Source organism: Lynx rufus, unplaced genomic scaffold (genome assembly GCF_022079265.1).
Source record: "Lynx rufus isolate CCGP_SWC_20201006 ecotype Redwood Valley unplaced genomic scaffold, mLynRuf1.p SCAF_25, whole genome shotgun sequence".
Lineage (NCBI taxonomy): Eukaryota > Metazoa > Chordata > Mammalia > Carnivora > Felidae > Lynx > Lynx rufus.
Window position 1 is genome coordinate 11315599 of NW_025814840.1, and position 21763 is coordinate 11337361.

A 21763-nucleotide genomic window follows, 5' to 3' on the forward strand; every position below is an offset into this window, starting at 1 on the left:
TCACTGCTTCTGAATTGCTGTATGCCAGGTTTTAACATTTCTATTATTTTTATCTAGGATACTTTCAGCTTTCACAATCACAAATAGTGCTATAATAAACACATTCCTCCACACCTGTGTCTAGACCTACACATGAGTGTTTCTACACCCAAGTGTGCCATTTGCTGGGTCATACTCATGGTTTCTACAGAATACAAGCTTTTCACGCAACAAATTTGCCAAGTTATACTTTCAACTGAGATGCACAGGGTTCCCATTGTGTCACATCCATGTCAACACATGGTATCATATAGCTTTCTAATTATTTTAATTTGTTGGATATAAACCTATAAATATTTTATTTTGCATTTCTCTAATGATTAGGGAGATCTGAAATATCTTCATGTGTTTTTAAATCGATGCAGTTTCCCTTACTATTTACATATATTGCCTATTTGTCTATTTTTTATTAAGGTAACTGATATATGCCATTCTATTATTTTCATATTACAACAGAATGATCTAATATTTATATATATTGCAAAATGATCACTACAAGTCTAGTTAACATAGTGCTATGTTATTAGTAAATATTTATATGCCTGATATACCTAGTTGTTCATTAAAAATTACACTTAGGGGCACCTGGGTGGCCCATTGGGTTAAGTGTCTGACTTCAGCTCAGGTCCGTGGGTTCAAGTCCCGTGTTGGTCTCTGTGCTGACAGCTCAGAGCCTGGAGCCTGCTTCAGATTCTGTGTCTCCTCTTCTCTCTGCCCCTCCCCTGCTCATGCTCTGTCTCTCTGTCTCTCCCTCTCAAAAAATAAATAAACATCAAAAATATTTTTTAATTACATTTAATAGATCACTTCAAAGGGGGCTCACGGGGCTGTGAAACCAGGAGCTCTAACACTGATCAAAGAATGAAGTTGTCCACAGGACGTCACAGTCATTCAACAGTGCCATCTTTCTGAGGAGACGTGATGCAAAGCCACTCATAATTGTGACAAGTGACTCATAATAATCCAAGATTGGTGATGTGGGAAAATAAACAAATGTCAAAAAGTTTAACCTCCAAAAAATACATTTAAGATTGATTCACTCTTTGAAAGGTTTGTAAAGTCAATACATCCCTAAGAAGACTGACCATGACAGAAAAAGAGAAACGTAAACTGTGAATACCAAAAATGGAAAGAAGTGGCACTACAGACCCTCCAAACATTAAAGGAATAATAAGGGGACATTAGAACAATTTTACGCCAATAAATACGGCAACTTAAATGAATTTACTGAATTCATGAAATTTGTGAATTTACTAACTTACTGAAAAAAAAACATAACTTATCAAAACTGACATAAGAAGAAACAAAATCTAAATATCTCCCATAGCTATTAAAGACATTTGAATTCATGATCAAATACCTTTCCTAAAATATAAAACCATAGGTCCAGATGGTTTTAATGATAAATTCTATACATTTCAGTAAAACATAATACAAAACTATCTCAAATTCAGAGAACAGTGGGAACATTTCCTAATTTGTATCACAAAGCCAGGATTACCCTCATAACAAAAGCTGACAAAGAGATGTTGCAAGAAAAGGAAATGACATACTGGTATTGCTTATGAAATTAGATATAAAAATCCTTCATAGAATAGCAAAAAGAATCCAGGTATATATAAAGATGGATAACACACCTTGACTAAGTAGAGTTGTATTAGAAATGCAACCTTGTTTTAACATTCAAAAATCAATGTTATTCACAGTATTTTCAGAATAAAGGAGAAGAATATATAATCTTCTCAATAAATGGCAAAAAAATTATTTGGCAAAATTTAATATCCCATTCATGATAAAAGCTCCCAGAAAACTAGGAAGAGAAGAGAACTTCTTCATGGTGATAAGAGCAGTTAACATCATACTTCATGATGAAACAATAAAAATTTTTCCCTTAAGACTGGGAATAAGGCAGGATAATCTCCCTTGCCACTTTATTAAATATTGTAATTCTTTCCCAGTTCAGTAAGTCAAAAGACAAAAAGGCATGATAATTATAAAGGAAAAAGTAAAACTTTTGGGGGCGTTGGGGGGAGACTTCATGGTTATGTAGGTAGAAAATCCTAAAAGAAAGAAAGAAAGAAAGAAAGAAAGAAAGAAAGAAAGAAAGAAAGGGAAAGGAAAAAAAAGTAAGATAAATTCTGCCAGACCACAGGATGTAATATCAACATATACATAACATTTGTGTTTCTCATATTCAACATATTCATCTTTCAACTGGAAGATGAAATGAATGAAAGCTAATTTCATTTATAATAGTTTCCAAAATATCAGATACCTCTAAAAATAATGGGCAATCCCTCTACTCTGAAAGTAGTAGATAAACTAGAGAGGACCAAAATAAATGGAAGGATAGGTCTCATTCATGAACTGATAGACTAAATATTATTAAAATGTCAATTCTCCCCTAACTGACCTATAAAGCCAACTATATCCCAACAAAACCAAATTGACAACTGGAATCTAAAATTTATAAAGAAATGCAAAGAAAAAAGGAGCCCGAAAAACCTCTTAAAGAAGAAGTTAGAGGACCTACCCTACCTGATGTTAAGATTTGTTATAAGGTGGCAATAACAAAGATAGCAGTGTGGTACTGACTTAAAGATAGACATATGGATGAATAGAACACAATGGTCAATAGAGATTTGACCAAGGTGGCAAGGTGACTTAATGGGAAAGGATAATTTGTTGTAACCAATGGTGCTGAGACAGCTGAAGATCCATCTGGACAAAAATGAACCTCGACCTTAGTCTCCCATCACAAATAACACTCAATCAATTCAGATTATAGACCTAAATGAAAACGTTACAATCATAAAACTTCCGGAAGAAAGCACCCGAGAAAATCTTTGTTTTTGCACAGGCCAAGATTTCAACCTATTCAAGATTTCAACATATAACCATGAAGGGAAAATCATAAATGGACCTCATCAAAATTAAAAATGTTCTTCTCTTTGAAAGATTTCACTGAGAAAATGGAAGCACAACTCAGGTCCTGGGAGGAGTTATTTCCAATATCTGACACAGTCTCCATATCCAGAAAATCTACATATATGTACAAATATTTACAATGACATATAGTTACAATTCAATAAAAAGACAAAACAACCCAATTTTTAAAAATGGATACAGATTTGAAAAAAACACTTATCCCAATGGCCCATAAGTGCAAGAAAAAATGTCAACACCATTACTCTGAGGAAAATGAGAATTAAAACTATTAATAAGATCCTATATTGAATCTATCAGAATGGTTAAAATCAGAAAGATTCACTACCAATTCTTGGCCAGGATGTGGGAGAAACCATCCACCCAGGATTACTACTGTGAGGAGTAAGTAATTGCCTAAGGTCTTAGAAACATTTGCTGTACCTGATAAGCACTGTAAAATCATTAGCTATTATTACTATTTATGGTCTGGACATCTTTGCACAGCTATTACACTGAAAATAGTAGTCATCAGAGAATATTTAGGATGCATTTTTAAAAACTTTCTACCAAAAAATATAGCCACTATAAGGAAACGCACAGTTTACTTCATTTCTGCCAATTTTAAAATATGGATATTCACACCAACTCAGACTTCAGGCAAAGCTTTAAGGAACTAATCATTTTAAACCATATTCTTAAAAGGTATTATTTGAGGGGAATGTGTTCTTTATAAAACCTCTGAAAATCTATTTCTTCAACACATATTTCTTGAGTGCTTACTCTAATGTGCTCACCTTAAAGCAAAATGCTGCACTAATTAATGAATAGTGTCTATAGGTATGAGTAAAAATAATGAAGGTTCCGCAGACAGTAGCTATGGGTTTACTCCCACAAACTAAACAAGGAGAGCTGAAGGAAAGCCTGTGGGATGGAAACAGGGGCAATCTCAGGGTTAATTAACCTCGGACTCTCTGGGAAGGTAAACCCATTTCTTCCCCTTGCAGAATCACTGTTGTCCTAAGACATTCTACTGAGAGATGAGCCTAATCCTTCGTGTCCTCAGGAAAAAAAATGCCCCAACTACTGGCCTAAATTACAAACTAAATTACATCCTGAAGGACTCCATCTCGTACGTTCCCCTCCTTTCAGTCAATTATTTGGCTTTAAAGAACTACTACACAATTTTGCAACCCAAGAGGAAGAAAGGAAAACCCAAATACCATGATCTTGATCTGGCGCCTCCAGATGGTAGCCATATCCCAGCAGCGTGCGCACGGCCTCACGGAGGCTGTCCTTGTTGGACTTCTTGGTGCGGTCATCTAGAAGGGTGTAGGGAACCAGGCGAGGGTTTCTTCTGTTCTTTACATCCTACGGGAAGAGAAAAGGTGTTGGTCATCAAAGCAGTGCTGAAGCAATCATTTTGGAAATGAGACAGCCACCAGATACAACAGAAAAGTAAAGTCCCTGAGTTAAAAGCTGCCTCTCCCCCACCTTCTTTGTCTTCTCAGGTAAGTTACTGAACCACTATCAATACAAAAGATTCAATCCAATGAATAACTGCATCCATTCAAAGCAGTAACAGAAAGTAAAAACAGCAGTAACAAAAGCCAACTGGAAGGATCTCTGTAACCATCTTTCATCTGCTGGGGTCACAGGGCAATGGGCTAATTTGGAGCACACAGCATTTCCTTGCACAGTTGACTGATAAGTCTTTGTTCCAAGAAGAGTCAAATGATCACTGGTCACCTCTTAGTGGCATCGGTCTACAAACAACATAAGGCTGTGGTCCCTTTCTCAGAAAAATTCAGTGTGATATAGGCAGCCATTCTATGAACTCAACTAGCTTGAAAAATATGCACTCAAGTGACTCCATTAACCTGTGAGACCAGTTAATAACAGAAATACTGAAAGAACTACAAAACTCAAAATTTGGCTGTTACAAAAGAGGCTCCAAGTTGAAAAGTGTGATGAAACCAGTATCAGCAAAGCCAGAAAGTGGGCTATCCTACCGTCCTGGCAAAGAACTTACTCCCTTCCATCCACTCACTGAGATTCCGCTGCAGTTTTTGTCAGACTCTCCATATTTCGGGCAGCATACTCAAGTCTCACTATAACCCCAGCATGATGAAGAATTAGGAGGCTGTGGATCCTCCCAAACCTTCTCGAGAAAAATGAGTTCTGTGGTGGGTCTGTTCTGGGTGGGTAGGAGCAAGGAAAGCCTTTCCTACTTTCTTCTCCCCTCGCTCTAGCAAATTCGTACCAATACCTGCTCCATTAGGGTCAAGAGCACCTAGGTTGCTTGGTGGGGGCACCACTCCAAAGCCACCCCCAAAATAAACCAGCAGTATAAACAGAGCGCCTACACTGCCAGCCCAGCTGTGAGATGCACCACCCAGCACCCCTGTTTTTCAACATGGTTTTTGTCCCCAAACTTTCTACAGAAATTTTGAAGCCTTCAATGAATCATCCTCTCTAGAGATGTCCTGAGATTCTGAGTGGTCACAGGAGCTCCCCAGGGGATTCCACACATACTCAGGTTTGAGACCAGCTGTGCTAGAGTCAGACAGAGAAGAGGTAATTCAATGAAGCTGTTTTCAAGGACTTTCAGTATAGGTCTGAACTAGATTACGCTAACAAGAAGGTGACGGAAAATTCAAGACAATGCTTGTTCAAATAATCCAGCAAACATGAGTTATGTCAGTGGGGAATTCGGTGGAGGGAAGGGGTGGGAGCTGGGAGAGGGAATGGGGAAAGGATTTCAATGAGAGCTCTGGCCAGCTCAAACAGAGCCTTAGGCTTGTAGGAGGAAATGCATGAACAGGAAAGAACATCCCTCGAGGAAGAGACGGACATCAGGGAAATCCCGGTTTGTCTGACACCGCCATGTGGCCTTCAAGGCAAGTAGGCCCTCCTTTTGCAGAGAGCCAGTGTGGACCCTTTAGCCCTCTGGGGTGTAAGAATCAGGTTCTCTCTGTCTCTCTGTCTCTCTCTCACACACACACACAATGCTTAAGCAGATTTAGTGCCGACATTCTCCCCTGTTATAGCCAGCTTAATTCAATATAAACATACAGTTTATGAGGCCACTCAAGGCTATTCAAGTTTTCTTTAGCCTTCCCAATGGCAAAAAGTCACCAGCTTAGAAGGATTTGGGAAATTCATTTTTTCAAGTCAACACTGAGGCTGTATATCAAACCACAGTCTAAGCCTTTAAGTAAGAATCCATTTTATTCCCGAAAAATTTTTAAGTCACGGCAGCCCCAAAACGAGCTGGCTGGAGGCAACAAGGAACAAGGAAGTGAAGAATTTTTGGCTCTGGAGTCAGAAGCCTTGATCCCAAGCTGTGTCTGCCACCTGCTAGCTGTGCAGCACTGAGCGCAGTGCTCTCAATAAGGCCCCCTGTACACACGTGAACCGGGAATAAAAACCATTCTCCCTGACGTAACTGTTGTTGCCAGTTAAAAAGAATACATGTAAACGTCTGGGCGTGGTGACTGGCACCTAATATAATAGCAAACTGCTCTCTGTGTGCGTTAGAAGGCAGGCACTGTTATCAGCCTTTCTCAGACAGAAGTTATATAATGAAGTTAAATCACTTCCTGATGAGGAAAACAGTGGCGCAGAGAATTTAAGAATTTAAGTAGCCTTAAATTCTCAGTGGCACAGAGAATTTAAGTAGCCTTCCCAAGGTCACATGGTGACAAGGAGGTAAAGCTAAAATTTGCTCTTCACCCCTCTGCCATGTTTATTCCAATATGTACTCAATGACAGTCACTCCCACGGGGGCCACCCATTAATGGAGATCCATGGCTCTGAAATCCATAAAGCGCTGAAAACTCAGTTTTTACCAAAGTTTAACAAAAACTCGGTTGGTGGTAAAACATGATCTGAATTGATGCGAGCCTGTTTATAGTCTTTATTTATCCCTCCTGGTATTATCATGCCTACGCTCTGCTGAACAATTAGTAGCAGCATTTTGCTGCCCTGCTGGGAGTGCTAAGTAACACGTAATATGTCACCACATCAACGTCCCAGAAACCCAAAAAAATATCTCGATTCTGGAATTCATCTGGCCCCAGGGGATTCGAATAAGGAATTGTGGACCTCTTTTATTATTATCTTATCCCCATCTTCTCATTATTTCAAAGGTTTCTCCTTAAACACAACCTCAGAGAGACAAATGCCACAAAACTGCCTTATAACTCTCTGTTCTAGTTAACATTCACTGAGTGCCTCACGGCGACACTCAGAGCTATGGTCATCTGATTTCTTGAGTCGAGCATTGAAGAGGGGCCTTAGTGCACAGTCACATTAAGAAATGTATAGGAGTTTCAAAATGGTCATTATTTAATCCCTCCTGTTGGGAATCATGCTGATGACCACTTAGGTAAATCTCAGCCCCCACGCCATGAAGCTAAATTCCCACGTACCTGTTGCATGCCGTAAACCGCAGCCCACGTGCCGTAAAGCTCAACGCCCACATACCTGCTGGATGCCGTAAGTCCAGCCCTGCCGGATTCGATCCCGGGCCCACACGTTGTGAGCGTTCTCCGCCAACTTGTCCACCATCGCTTCCTGAGACGGCGTGAGTTTAATGAAGCTCAGGTCCATCGGGGCAGGCTTATACCCACTAGTCAGCTGGTAACTACAAAGCAAAACAAAAGAGATATGTAATTGGCCTTTCAAAAACAAGTCCAGGCTTAGAAATCCCTCTAAGGGTCTTTTTATGGCCCCACCCACTTCTAATGATTCCAGACACCACACTGGGGACCGCTGGTCGGTCAGTCAGCAAGCCTGGAGCCCTTCATGCACGCTAATAACTCATTAGGCACAAAGGCCACGCGATCTTTGTTTTCATTTTTATGTCAATAAAACTAAAATAAGACACCTTACCTATCTCTCAAAGTTGAGAAGGACTTAGTGTTTCTGAGTTCCTAATATTTGAGGCTTTTTTACAGTATTAACGAAAATAACTGGTTACCAATGAAAACATGTGATAGATTTCTCTTCCCGTTTATATTTTCTTCAATTTTCAAATGTTATATTAAATTCATATATTTATTTAATAAACCTGTGGGTCCTTTCAGATACTAGCTGTTCATTATTGCATAGGGAGGTTTTAATGCATTTATGAATTCATTCCCCCTTTTTGACTTCCCTGGTTATATAATTTAGGAAGCCTCTGGATAAGACAGAGAGTAGGAAATCCCAGGTGCATAATCATCTAAAATATTAGGAAGGCCTGGATTTTAGGGAATTCTTATCAGAGACTACTTCCATACTCTGAAATGCAAAGAAAGTACTAAAACGAGCATAAGTTTTCATGTTTCAGAAGAAATATAAAATTGAAAATATAAAAATTTAAACATGCACGTATTAGGGCAATAATACTGCCCTACTTCTCTGTACAGACACACACACAGCTGCCTCATTCTCTTTTTTAACTACTGAGATTTGAACAAAGCCTATTTTATGGCTGCCTCCCTGCCATTCTGTCATTGTTCTATTCCCTATAATCAACTATGCCTTGAGGTCAGGATCTGTTTCTAATCCATTTTTCTAACTGACTTTATACTTGAAACAGGGCATGGCAGATAAGCAGCCTTTTGATGATCTGTAGTGTTTGCAAGAATTAACTTTATATACTGAATATAAAGGTACATGCATCATTTTTATTTAATGTTTGTTTATCTTTGAGAGGGAGACACAGAGCATGAGTGGGGAGGGGCAGAGACAGAGGAGACACAGAATCCGAAGCAGGCTCCAGGATCTGAGCTGTCAGCACAGAGCCCCATGCGGGGCTCAAACCCATGAACCGCAAGATCATGACCTGAGCCAAAGTTGGATGCTTAACAGACCGAGGCACCCAGGCACCCCAGTATATGCGGCTTCATCTCAAAGATTCTCCTTTGTACAAAGAAAACCAGCTAACTATACCAAGTTAAAAAAAAAATTATTAGAACATGAGAAAATGCTCTTTGGGATAAAACTATGTCATCGTTTTTCTTTTAAGTATTCTGGGCTATCGCTCTCAGAATTAGCAGGCAACCTTCTTTGGAGCAGAGAGTTTGACTGCCGTATTCCTCACTATCTGTCAAACGGAGAATAGTACCAGATACATGGTAAGCATTCAATAAAAATATGTTGAATGAATTGATGTGTTACAGCAATAAATAATTTTAAGGTTGAATACAGTTGACTTTGCCTTAGTTACTTCTATTTCCTTAGGAGACCTCTAGTATTTTATAAGTCATTTACCTATAGACAAAAGTATGAGAAATATTTTGTTTTGTTTTGTTTAAGTGGATTAGATTGGTCTGGCAATTGTTACAGTTAAGGTTAATTCCTGCCTTATGTCATTCAATTTATAGTCACAAGCTATAATTATAGACAAGAAATTTCATTCTGTTTTAAATCAGCACTCTGCAGGTTTAGGTAATTAACAATATTTTTTTTTCCTGTCTTTTTTTTATATAAAGAAATCACGTGGGATTTTTTAACCACTCATACAAATCATTGTATGTTATAGAATTCTGGTTATAAATAGATAAATCTGTAAACTAGAAGCACAGTCTACATACAAGTTCTTTTTTCAGAAAATATGTACATTTAAAGATTTTCTCTACACTCAACGAGGGGCTTGCGCTCACAACCCTCAGATCCACAGTCACATGCTCGTCTGACTGAGCCAGCCAGGTGCCACTCATTCAAAAAATATTTTCTTCAAGAAAGAGCTGCTAATAGATTTCCAACGTACCAACAGATGATCAAGCTAACAGAGTTTATTTTCCAAGTACCAACATATGATCAAGCTAGCACAGTTTAATTTCCAAGTTTAACGTGACTAGCTGGAGGCAGTGTTAGAATCAGTGATCAAGAACTCAGTCTTCTCCATCGCCCAGTCTTCCCACCTCTGCTTGACACCCTCCTCCTGGCTTCCCCACCATCGCCCAGCAGGAGGTAGCATAACCGTACACAAGTCTTTCTCCTCCCATTTTGTAATGGCCCTGAGACCTCCTAACTGCAAGACAGGAGACATACCGGATACAGTTTGGAAACTAATCTATGAAAAATCGATTAGAGCCTAAGCCATCTTAATGAGGGGTATGTGCATGTGAAGTGAAAAAAATCCTTCCCCTGACAACCAATTCTAATGGTAGGCTTTCCAGCAATATCTCATACGGAATGGGGAGGGATGTTTGAAAGGTGGAAGATGGGAAGGAGGTCCTTCCATGTCAAAAATTATAGATAAATTCTACTAATGTATAAAGCTGGATAATATGTGACGTAAGTGTTTATCTTCTAAAATTTCCTCTTCCTACATGGAATATCTACTAGACTGGCTTCAATCTGTGATCATAATGAAAACCCTTGGAGATGTATTTGCATCCGTTGATTTAACATGGCACAATAATTGGTTTATGCTCATTTTCAGATGTAGACTATAATTTATTTTACTTTTCTTCATAACCCTGTGCAAGAAAGGATTTGAAGCTTCAAGAGATTCTTTTAGAGGCACCTGGATGGCTCAGTTGGTTAAGCATCCGACTTTGGCTCAGGTCATGATCTCACGGTACCTGACTCTATGTGGAGCCTGCTTCAGATTCTCTGTCTGTCTGTCTCTCCCTCTGCCCTTCCTGTGCATGCTTTCTCTCTTAAAAATAAATAAACATTTAAAAATAATAATAAAGTGATTCTTTTATTTTTTTTAACGTTTATTTATTTTTGAGACAGAGAGAGACAGAGCATGAATGGGGGAGGGGCAGAGAGAGAGGGAGACACAGAATCGGAAGCAGGCTCCAGGCTCTGAGCCATCAGCCCAGAGCCTGACGCGGGGCTCGAACTCATGGACCATGAGATCGTGACCTGAGCTGAAGTCGGACGTTTAACCGACTGAGCCACCCAGGCGCCCCTAAAGTGATTCTTTTAAATGGCCAATAATCCCATCCAAATTAAAGTTACTGACTCCCATTCCCCCTGACCCTTATTTCCATACTGTTGTACTTCAAATCACCTATAGTAAAAACAAATACAGATATTTTTGAAATTCACAGACTTAACAAAAATGGTGACATCATGAATGCTTAACCAATATGAATTAGTAGCATCACAATGATTTTTAAAACTATTTTCGTTTGGAGTACATGTTGAGAAAGTAAGAATCGAATCATTATATAAAAATAGGATTTTTTTTAAAGGAGCATAAATGAACTTTGGTAAATACTGTCCATTTCACCTTATTAATGTAATTTTAGTAGGTACATAAAGATCAACCAACTGCTTATATGAAATATTCTCTTCTCGTGGTTGAAAAAGAACAAAAAGCAAAGCTTTTCCTGTACTGCATGTAAACCGGAAACTAAGTGGTTTCAAGTAAAGTTTCAGATTAATTTCCAGAAATTTAAAAGAAATAAAGGAAAGAAAGATTACCATTATAATTCTTGGGGAGTAGAATTTTGTAGCTCAAATAATAGGGAAAAGTTGTATCAATAGTAATTCTATTAATTCAAAATACATCATCATATGCATCAAATACAAAATGTCTCATCTTAAAGATGTTGATGTGTTACATTCTCCCTTTTTGACCTTCCTGGGAAAATTCTGCCAGAATCAGTCAATAGATCTCTTTCTCCTGCAGTCTGGTTAGTAGGTATCGTTTTACTTCCTTTACTTTTATATGCAAAGTCCCTGTTCCATCAATCATCCTGAAATGCAGCCGATGAGGAATATATATGGAATTAAATAAATACATTCAATATACTGACCTTCCAAGGTATCAAAATTCTTTTGTAGTTATTATCTCTCAGTTAATTTATTTTGACGTGGCATAAAATCCAGTAATTAAAAAAAAAAACAGATTAATAAACTACGTGTATAGGGCTTCAGTTTCTTTTCTAAAACACCCTTGTGCCTGGAGAAATAAAACAAAAATGAAACAAAACTGGCAAACTGCCAGTGTCATCTGCACCAAATTATCGAAGATATAAACAAAAAATGACAGCACTTGACCCCGCTGATGAGTTGTCACGTGGAGTAGCAATTTCACTTTGGGCTTCATTCCCACCTGACCCGCATTTTTCTGAAGCAGGTATTCTAAATGAGCCTCTGAATAAAGTGCTCAGTATAATATCACTAAAGGGGCAATTAAAGTGGTGGCATCAAAAACATGGCAGAATTCCAAAAACACTAAAGAGAAAAACCTTTTCTTTTTTTTTTTTTTTTTTTTTCTAGCCTCTCCCACCTCTCAAGCTTCCTTGTTTAGGATGAATCAGGTTAAATGAAGCTTGGAAGTCATTATGCTGTGAAAGATGCGCAGTAAACATGAAAAGATTATGTCCAAGTTCAGTGGATGTGAGGTGTAAATTTCAAAACCAAATCCGCCCTTCAAGTACCTTGGAACAAATGGGAAAATCTCAGATGACTGCACATCAGAGAGATTCAGGACAAGTTTTTGCTGGAAGCACATCTACTAAAAATGCATACTGGGCTGACATTTTCACAGAAAGAACAGAAAGAGAATTCAAAACTCCTCCAGAGCACAAATACAGGAGAATTAATTTCAATGTACAAATTAGGAGGGAAATGGACAAGGGATAGGTTTCTTCTATTACTTCACTTCTTTGTTTTTAAGTAAAGGTAATATGATGAAGTGCCCTGGAGACCTGCCCCCACCACCCAACTCCCTTTTATCAATTTCTTTTTACTCCAAGGCCTTCCCCTACCCCAAAGCCCCTTTGAAACAAAACCACAAGGTATCCACTGCCCCAAGAAGGGGTCATCTCAAGAGAGAGACCAAAGAAAGCCATTCTTGGTTTGGATTTTTAAAATAGACTTTGAAAATTCACTGCAGAGACCATAGTCTTTTAGATAAAGGCCTTCTGACAGTAAAAGTTAGGTTTTTGAGTATCAAAAGAGCAAGGCCCAGATGCCTTGGGACAGAAGGAAGACCCGATAAAGACTTCTTATGCCCTGCCCAAATAGGTTCCACAGAGCCTAGAAGAACAGGAGGATTTAGAGGGAAGCCAGAGTTCTCCAACCCCCACCCAGGAAGAGACCAGGTAGATCCCTCGGCCAAAGTGAACTTCTGTCTTGTTCCCAGAGTGTACCAAGGATAATGGCCAGGTCCTAGAATCTCCCACACCCAAGCCCTTCATCGTGCAGCACGACTACAGAAAAATGGATATGGCAGCCAGCCAAGTCTCCCACCTCCCTCCACCAACTGACTGCAATCCCCAAGTTGCCAGAGAGAATATTCTCAGGTTTCTAGCAATGAAGAGGCAAAAAGAAGAGCAGTGACCTGGAGGACTCACAGAAATGAGAAGGAGAAACCCACTGTGTGGACTCATTACCAAGACCAGTGCAGAAAACAGGCACCCCATAAGATGCCAGCAGAGGTGAATGAAGACAAAACACAAAGACACTCAGACCAAACTCGAGTCAGGCTCCACTGAATCCTCTTTCTGTCTAGGACTCTGACCTTGGGCTCTGTCATGTTCCAATTAGTTCCATTTTAGCAAGAATCCTACTGATCAATCAGTTTAAGGAAAATCCTCCAACCTTCCTATCGGATGGCATCCCTCATCCCCTACCTTGTTATCCCATCACCTGGTCTGCCTTCAGCAAGAATCCTATCAAGTTCATCTTGCAGAATCCCCCTTCTTGATGTGTCTTCCTAAGTAATTTTCTATCTACTGACCTGCAGCCCTGCTGCTCCTTGGTTATAAATCCCCACTTATCACTGTTGTATTCAGAATGGAGTCCAGTTCCATACATAGGTCTCTCTTCCCTATTTGCAAAAGTTCCTGAATACAATTTGCCTTTATGGCTTTAACTCCTGTCCAGCTCTGGTTTTCCTTGACATAAATCAGTCCTGGCAGCACAGTCAAATGAGGTGGACGATGGATCCAGTGTTCGCTCCCCATTGGGTGAGTGTCCTAAACACAGGTGGTCCTGGGAGTAAGAGGAGGGTAGACCTTCAATTCAAATTCAACAACGAATATTCATTTGGCGGTAGAATGTTTTAGGCCCTATTCCAGGAACTAATGATATATCACTGAACAATATGGACAAAAAAGTCTATAGGAATTATATTCGGATGGAGGTAGGCAGTAAACAAAGTGTAAAACAATAGTATGTTAGAAGATGTAAGTGCTACGGGGAAAAATAAAGTAGAAGAGGGGACATGGGGAAAAGTACAATTTTACATAGGGAACTATTTTATTTTTTTTAAGATGTCAAGAAAAACCGCTTTGAGAATGTGACATTTCAATCAAAAATTTTAAGGTGAGAATAAACACAGAAAACAATGATTTTAACAGAGTTTTCCCTGAAAAGACTAGGATTAAGTTTCTAATACTAAGCTTCATTCTGGTACAAGGCCCATTGGGCTTGAATGCAAGATTAAACCTGATCAGAGAAAATAAAGAACACTGCGCGCTAGCGCATTTTTTAATTTGTGGTTTGTGAAATTTACTCTTTACACAGAAAAGAAGTCTATAAACCAGTTTTGTTTTTTCGTGATCACAGTGCCTCACCATGACAGAAAAATCCAATGGTATTTGTAACACTGCCTTTCACTTAGGTAACTATTTACACAAACTGAATTTGGTATATGTACTATGTCATGGGTCCACACATTCAGCATCCAAGCCTTCATCTCAAAAAGTCATTTGTATCTATATACATGCATTCTTAGCCTTAGATTATCATTCTTAGCCTTTTATGTGGCTCAATATGCCTGAGACACCACTTACCCCTCCATTTCCCATCACCACCAGGGGCTTCATTAGCATTAGTGGTAAGAAGGTAGTGGGGGTATGGAGGGGATTTGTCACTGGATTTAAAGACCTCTCAGACAATCTAAACACTACCAATTCATAATTCAACATCACCTATTGTTCCCAGTGATACGGTCAGACAACCAGTTCCTGGTCCTATGTTCTGTGCTGATTTATTAACACACATGAGTGCTAAAGAAAAGTTTTAATAAATGGCATTGGTATTTAGACAAGGATTTTCTTTTCACTTAAACCTATAGTTTTGGGGGCACCTGGGTAGCTCAGTCAGTTAAGCATCCGACTTCGGCTCAGGTCATGATCTTACGGTTCATGAGTTTGAGCCCCACATCGGGCTCTGTCCTGACAGCTCAGAGCCTGGAGCCTGCTTCAGGTTCTGTCTCCCTCTCTCTGTGTCCCTCTCCCACTCCCACTCTGTCACTCTCTCTCTTTCTATAAAAAAAAATTTTTTTAATAAATAAACATAAAGTAAACCTATAGTTTTGCTTCTAAATCTCAATTACTCGGGCATATTAGAAATCGGCAATCATAAACTCTCTGAGTGGATTATTTCTACTGCGTTTTTTTTCTTTATTCCTACAGTAAATGGACTCTATGTTCATCAAACTATGCAGTGGGTCCAGAGCTTCACTTTACAATAAATGTACAAAGATTTGTGAATTTAAGAATTGACGATAATATAATGTGTTACACTCTTCAGCTGTCTGCTTGTTTGTTCTGCAGAGGAATAAGGAGAAAGGGAGAAAAGAACTACCATGAATCACACATTCTACAAAAGTCCTTAAGGATTTTTAGTGAAATGGTGTGTATTATGTATCAGAGAACACTCACACTCAAATGGCCTATTTTCAAAGAGGAAATGTAGCATGTAATGCAAATGACACTTGAGTCTGTGTGCATCCTTAAATCTGAAATGGGTCTCTTGTAGGCAGCCTGTAGGAGTTACGTTTTTCCCCATTCAGCCACTCTGTGCCTTTTGATGGGTAAATTCAATCAATGTACATTTAGAGTAATTATTGATATGTAAGGACTTAGTAATGCCATCTTATTCATTGCCTTCTGGTCCTTTTGCATTTCCATTGTTTCCCGCCCCCCCCCACCCCCACCCCCTGCTCTGTTTATGCCTACTTCTGTAATTGGTTATACTCCATGGAGGTATGTTCTGTTTCCCTTTGTCTTTTGAGGATCCACTCAAGGTCTCTGCTTGGTGGTTACCTTGTGAATTACAATAAAACATCTTACAGATAAAACAGTCCATTTTAGGCTGATAGCAACTTATCTTTGAACACCTAAAAAGGCTCCACCTTTACTCTCCGTTACATATTACTGATGTTATAATTTACCTCCTTTTGTGTCGTGCATTTGTTAACCATTTATAGCAGCTATCGTTCTTATTACTCGTCTCCTTTAACTTTCATACTATGGTTGCATGGTTAACACACCATCCGAATGTAGAGTTACAGTTCTCTAAGTGTGACTGTTCTTCCCCATGACCAGCGTGCTGTGAGCTTTCACATCCTATGTTTCTGGGATAGCGTCTTCCCATTTCGGCACAAAGAATTCCTTTCAGCATCTCTTGTAACGCCAGTCTAGAGACAGTAAACTCCCTTAGCTTTTGTCTGGGAAAGCCTTTATTTCTCTTTCGTATCTGAAGGATACCTTTGCCATACAGCATATTCCTGGCTGGCAATTTTTATCTTTCAATGCTTTGAATACATCATTCCACTCTCTCCTGGCCTGTCAGAGTTTCTGTTGAGAAATCAGCAGGTAGCCTAATGGGGCTTCCTTTGTCAGTTACTTTCTTTTTTCCTTGGCTTCAGGATTCCTTCTTTATGGTTGATGTTTGACAGTTTCATTAAGATGTGTCTTGGAGGGGCACCTGAGTGGCTCAGTCGGTTGAGCATCTGACTTCGGCTCAGGTCATGATCTCGCGGTTCATGGGTTCGAGCCCCATATCGGGCTCTGTGCTGACAGCTCACAGCCTGGAGCCTGCTTCAGATTCTGTGTCTCCCTCTCTCTGCCCCTCCCCCACTGGTGCTCTGTCTCTCAAAAATGAATAAACGTTAAAAAAATTTTTTTTTAATGTGTCTTGGAGAGGGTCTTTTTACACCCAGATAATAGCATGTGCTATTAGTTTCATGGACTTGTACATCCAAGTCATTCTCCAGGTTTGGGAAGTTCTTGGCTATTATTTCTTTAAATAAACTCTGTCCCCTTCACCTTCCCTTCTCCTTCTGGAGCCTGATCATTCAGATATTTGCTTTTCTGATAGAATCTGAGAGGTCTTTTAGGCTTTCTTCACTCTTTTTAAACTCAGGTCCTGCTCTTCTTCTAACTATATTAATTCTATGTTCATGTCCTCCAAGCCACGTGTCCTTCTTACCCCTGGTCTGCCGTGTGACAGATTTTTCTCCTCTGCATTCTTCATCTCATTCCCTCACTTATTCAGGTCTAGTATTTCCCTTTAGTTCTTTTTTAGAATCTCAATTGCCTTGGTAAAGATCTCCTTTTGTTTATTAACGTTACTCCTGATTCCTGATTTCACCGGATTGTCTTTCTGAGTTCCCTTTTAACGTGCTGGATTTCTTCAGAGCGGTTACTTTAAATTGTTTATCAGCTCCTAATACTCTATGTCTTTGAGCTTGGTTGCTGGAGAATTATTTTCCTTTTGTGACTCTACACTTCTTGATTTTTCACGTTGCTTATAGGTATGCATTTTTGCTTTTGCATTTGAAATTGCCAAGACCCTCTTAACCAGCTCTTGTGTCTTCTCTGGTTCTTAGAGTTGGCCAGGCGGGTAATTAGAAACCTCTTTTTTTGATTTGCAGAGGGGAGTGTTATATTTCAAGTTTATGGTTACTTCCCTGCCCACCATGTGTGGCCTGTTCTCTGAGCATACTCCCTGTCTCCTGGAGTTACCTGGGAACACACACACAAAGCCGGCAGTGGAGTGGGGGAGAAGTATGGGTTTAGCACTTAGTGAGCTGGGGAGGCCCATGGACTGGGTAGGGAGATGGGGTAGGGCATGTCATTCCCAAAGGCTTCTAGATGGACTTTCTGCTGACCAGATTCAATGTCTGCAAATATTATCTTCCTCTTTCCCCAAATCCTCCCTAAGCTTCTACCCACTAAGCTCCCACATTAGTACACTGGGTGCTGATGGACAGAAATGGGTATCTCAAGCTGCATCTTGCCAGCTGGGGAAGCTGGGTCCTCTCTCACCATCTTCCTCTTTTCCTGTGGGACAGGTCACCTTCACTAGATAAATCAGCCCCAAAAGGCACCTTCTTGGAGGTAGGGCAGTGTCCAGAAAATTTCTCCTACCACTTCACCATGACTAAACTCATTTTTTTCTTTTTCCTTTCTTTTTATTTTAATGTTTATTTATTTTTGAGAGAAAGAGAGAGAGAAAGAGAGAGGCAGAGACACAGAGACAGAGCATGAGTAGAGGAGAGGCAGAGAGAGAGGGAGACATAGACTCCGAAGCAGGCTCCAGGGTCTGAGCTGTCAGCACAGAGCCTGACATGGGGCTCGAACTCATGAACTATGAGATCATGACCTGAGCCATAGTCAGACACTTAACCGCTTAACCAACTGAGCCACCCAGGCACCCCTCCTTTTCCTTTCTTCTTCAATGGTGTATTGGAATCTCCCTTTTGAAGGGCTAGATTTCTGCAAGCTCTCTGTAGTGGGTGAGAGTCTGCTCAGCTCAGCAGTCACCCAATTCTTGTCCAAACAGCCACAAGAGGGATCTGGGCAGTTGCACCTGTTAATCAGGTTCTAAGGTTTCTTTGGGGTCTGTCTATCTCCTACCATCTGAACTGGTGAGTGAGATTCCTGCTGGGTCTCTTGGAGTAAGGTGCAAAATCCGGAAACCTCCACAAAGATGCTCTCGTTTCTGTATGAATGTCTAATTTGTTGATTAAAAGGAGGGATAAGGGGTGCCTGAGTGGCTCAGTCAATTGAGCATCCGACTCTTGATTTTGGCTCAGGTCATGATATCATGGTTCCCAGAATTCACCCCTGCATCGGGCTCTGCACTGACAGTGCTGAGCCTGCTTAGGCTTCTCTCTCTCCCTCTCTCTCTGCTCCTTCCCCACTAGCACTCTCTCTCTTTCTCTCAAATAAACAATAATAATAATAATGGGATCCATTAATAATCTACAAGGTACTTAAACCCCAAAGTTTTTTGTTTTTTGTTTTTTTTTAAGATTCAGGAATGAGACACTATAAGCTACTATTACCTGAGATATTCAACATAGCCAATGCAATGACACAAGAAAAACAGTAGGCATATTGGAAAGGAAGAAAACAAACTGCCATCAATATCAGGTAATATTATTATTACATGGAAAACTCCAAGAATCTGCAGAGTTATTTGTTAACAATAAATTTAGTAATATTGCTAGATTGATATCTTTTAAAATATCATTTAGAGATCATGTGCAACGACAAAAAGAAAGAAATCCTTAATATCTAAGATAGATGAGACACATAGGAATAAATCTAACAGAAGAGGAACAGACTTCTGTAGATGTACACTCAATAAGGGCTGGGGCTTTGTTTATTACAATGCTCCTAGTTTCTAAAACGCCAGGTACAAGCGTGACATCAGCAACATGACTCGCCTGATGTTCCTTTTTTTAATCCCCCTTTTAAAAAAATTTATTTATTTATTTATTTATTTATTTATTTATTTATTTGCTTGTTTGTTTGTTTGTTTCCTTAAGGAAGAGAGCGTGCAAGCAGGGGAAAGGGGCAAAAGCAGAGAGACAGCACCTTAAGCAGGCTCCAAGCTCAGAGTGGAGCACAACACGGGCTCCATCCCACCACCCTGGGATCACGACCTGAGCAGAAATCAAGAGTCAGATGCTTAACCCACTGAGTCACTCAGGCTTCCCACACTATTTCTATTTTGATTTTGTGTTTATCTGGGGTAACACAAAGCCAGGGTGACTGATGGAGATTACGGGGTGGCTGCTTTGCTTTAATGTTCATGATATTACTGAACACACTTCCAGACCTCCTATCTACAATGTGTGTACCTCCTGGAAACTGAAATAAAGCAAAAACAATAACAGGATATAGCAATCATTTCTTTAACACTTCCTCATTTAATACCCAAATATCCTTATGAAGAAGGTATCACCTGTTAGCAGCTGAGAAAGGTGAGGTTTTGAGAAGTTAAACAGGATCACGGAATAGAGGCTGTAGCCCAGCAGGTAAAATCACCCCTATAGCATTCATAGTCTCAGATTCTCATCATAAAATGTCGATAATAATGCCAACTTTATAACCATTCCTAAAATATATTCTTTTAGTGGGGCACCTGGGTGTTACAGTCGGTTAAGCGTCCAACTTCGGCTCAGGTCATGATCTCACGGTCCGTGAGTTTGAGCCCCGCATTGGGCTCTGTGCGGACAGCTCAGAGCCTGGAGCCTGTTTCAGATTCCATGTCTCCCTCTCTTTCTGCCCCACCTCCACTCCCACTCTTTCTCTCTGTCTCTGAAAAATGAATAAACCTTAAAAAACATTTTAAAAAATATATATTCTTTTAGTAAAAACCAAGTTAAATTATACAAATATTTTTTGTAGAAAGTAGGAAACCACAGATAAACAGTTAGGCATATAGGCACAGGTGAATACACGCACACCTACACACAGAGAAAATAACATACTTTTTATAACATACTCCCAAATATTTCCTGAGCTTTGTTTCCTTACTGAGGAAGTCACCCAGGTATCCATCAGGAGTTATCTGGATGCTTTCAGAATGGCTAAACTTAACAACTCAGGAAACAACAGATGTGGGTGAGGCTGAGTTGAAAGGGGAACACTTTTGCACTGCTGGTGGGAATATAAACTGGTGCGGCCACTCTGGAAAACAGCATGGAGGTTCCTCAAAAAATTAAAAATAGAGCTACCCTACTACCCAGAAATTGCACTACTCGGTATTTATCCAGAGGATACAAAAATGCTGATTCAAGGGGTGCCTGGGTGGCTCAGTCAATTAAGCATCTGACTTCAGCTCAGGTCATGATCTCACAGTTCATGGGCTCGAGCCTCGTGTCGGGCTCTGTGCTGACAGCTCAGGGCCTGGAACCTGCTTCGGATTCTGTGTGTCTCTCTCTGCCCCTCCCTCCCCCTCTTGCACTCTGTCTCTCTGTCTCTCTGTCTCTCTCTCAAAAGCAAATAAACATTAAAGAAAAAAAATTTTTTTTTAATTTTTTTTTCAACATTTATTTATTTTTGGGACAGAGAGAGACAGAGCATGAACGGGAGAGGGGCAGAGAGAGAGGGAGACACAGAATCGGAAACAGGCTCCAGGCTCTGAGCCATCAGCCCAGAGCCTGACGCGGGGCTCGACCTCACGGACCGTGAGATCGTGACCTGGCTGAAGTCGGACACTTAACCGACTGCGCCACCCAGGCGCCCCAAGAAAAATTTTTTAAAATGCTAATTCAAAGGGGCACATCACCCCAATGTTTATAGCTATCAACCATAGCTAAATTATGGAAAGAGCTCATATGTCCATCATCTGGTGAATGGTTAAAAACAATGTGTATATATGGTATGTATACAATGGAATATTACTCAGTGATTTAAAAAAATGAAATCTTGCTATTTGCAATAACATGAAAGGAACTAGAGGCTATTATGCTAAGCAAAGTAAGTCAGAGAAAGACAGATACATGATTTTACTCATGTGGAATTTAAGAAGTCAAACAGATGAACATAGGGGAAGGGAAGCAAAAATAATATAAAAACAGGAAGGGGGATAAAACATAAGAGATTCTTAAATACAGAGAATAAACTGAGGGCTGCTGGGTAGGGGGATGGGCTAAATGGGGGATGGGCATTAGGCAGGCACTCGTTGACATGAGCACTGGGTGTTATATGTAAGTGATGAATCACTAAATTCTACTCCTGAAACTGTTACTACACTATTTGATAACTAACTTGGATTTAAATACAATTAAAAAAAGAGTTATTTGGGTGCA

At 39.8% G+C, this 21763-nt stretch overlaps 1 protein-coding gene across 1 annotated transcript in view; it reads right to left on the reverse strand.

The window, feature by feature from the left end:
* RYR2 (ryanodine receptor 2) overlaps window positions 1-21763 on the reverse strand; it is a 544943-nt gene that overhangs the window by 285973 nt on the left and 237207 nt on the right. The window contains exons 26-27 of the mRNA XM_047088668.1: window positions 7453-7612; window positions 4188-4335 (exon numbers count right to left, since the gene is read on the reverse strand). Coding sequence (XP_046944624.1) covers window positions 4188-4335; window positions 7453-7612 — 308 coding nt within the window. The remainder of the gene's footprint in view (window positions 1-4187; window positions 4336-7452; window positions 7613-21763) is intronic.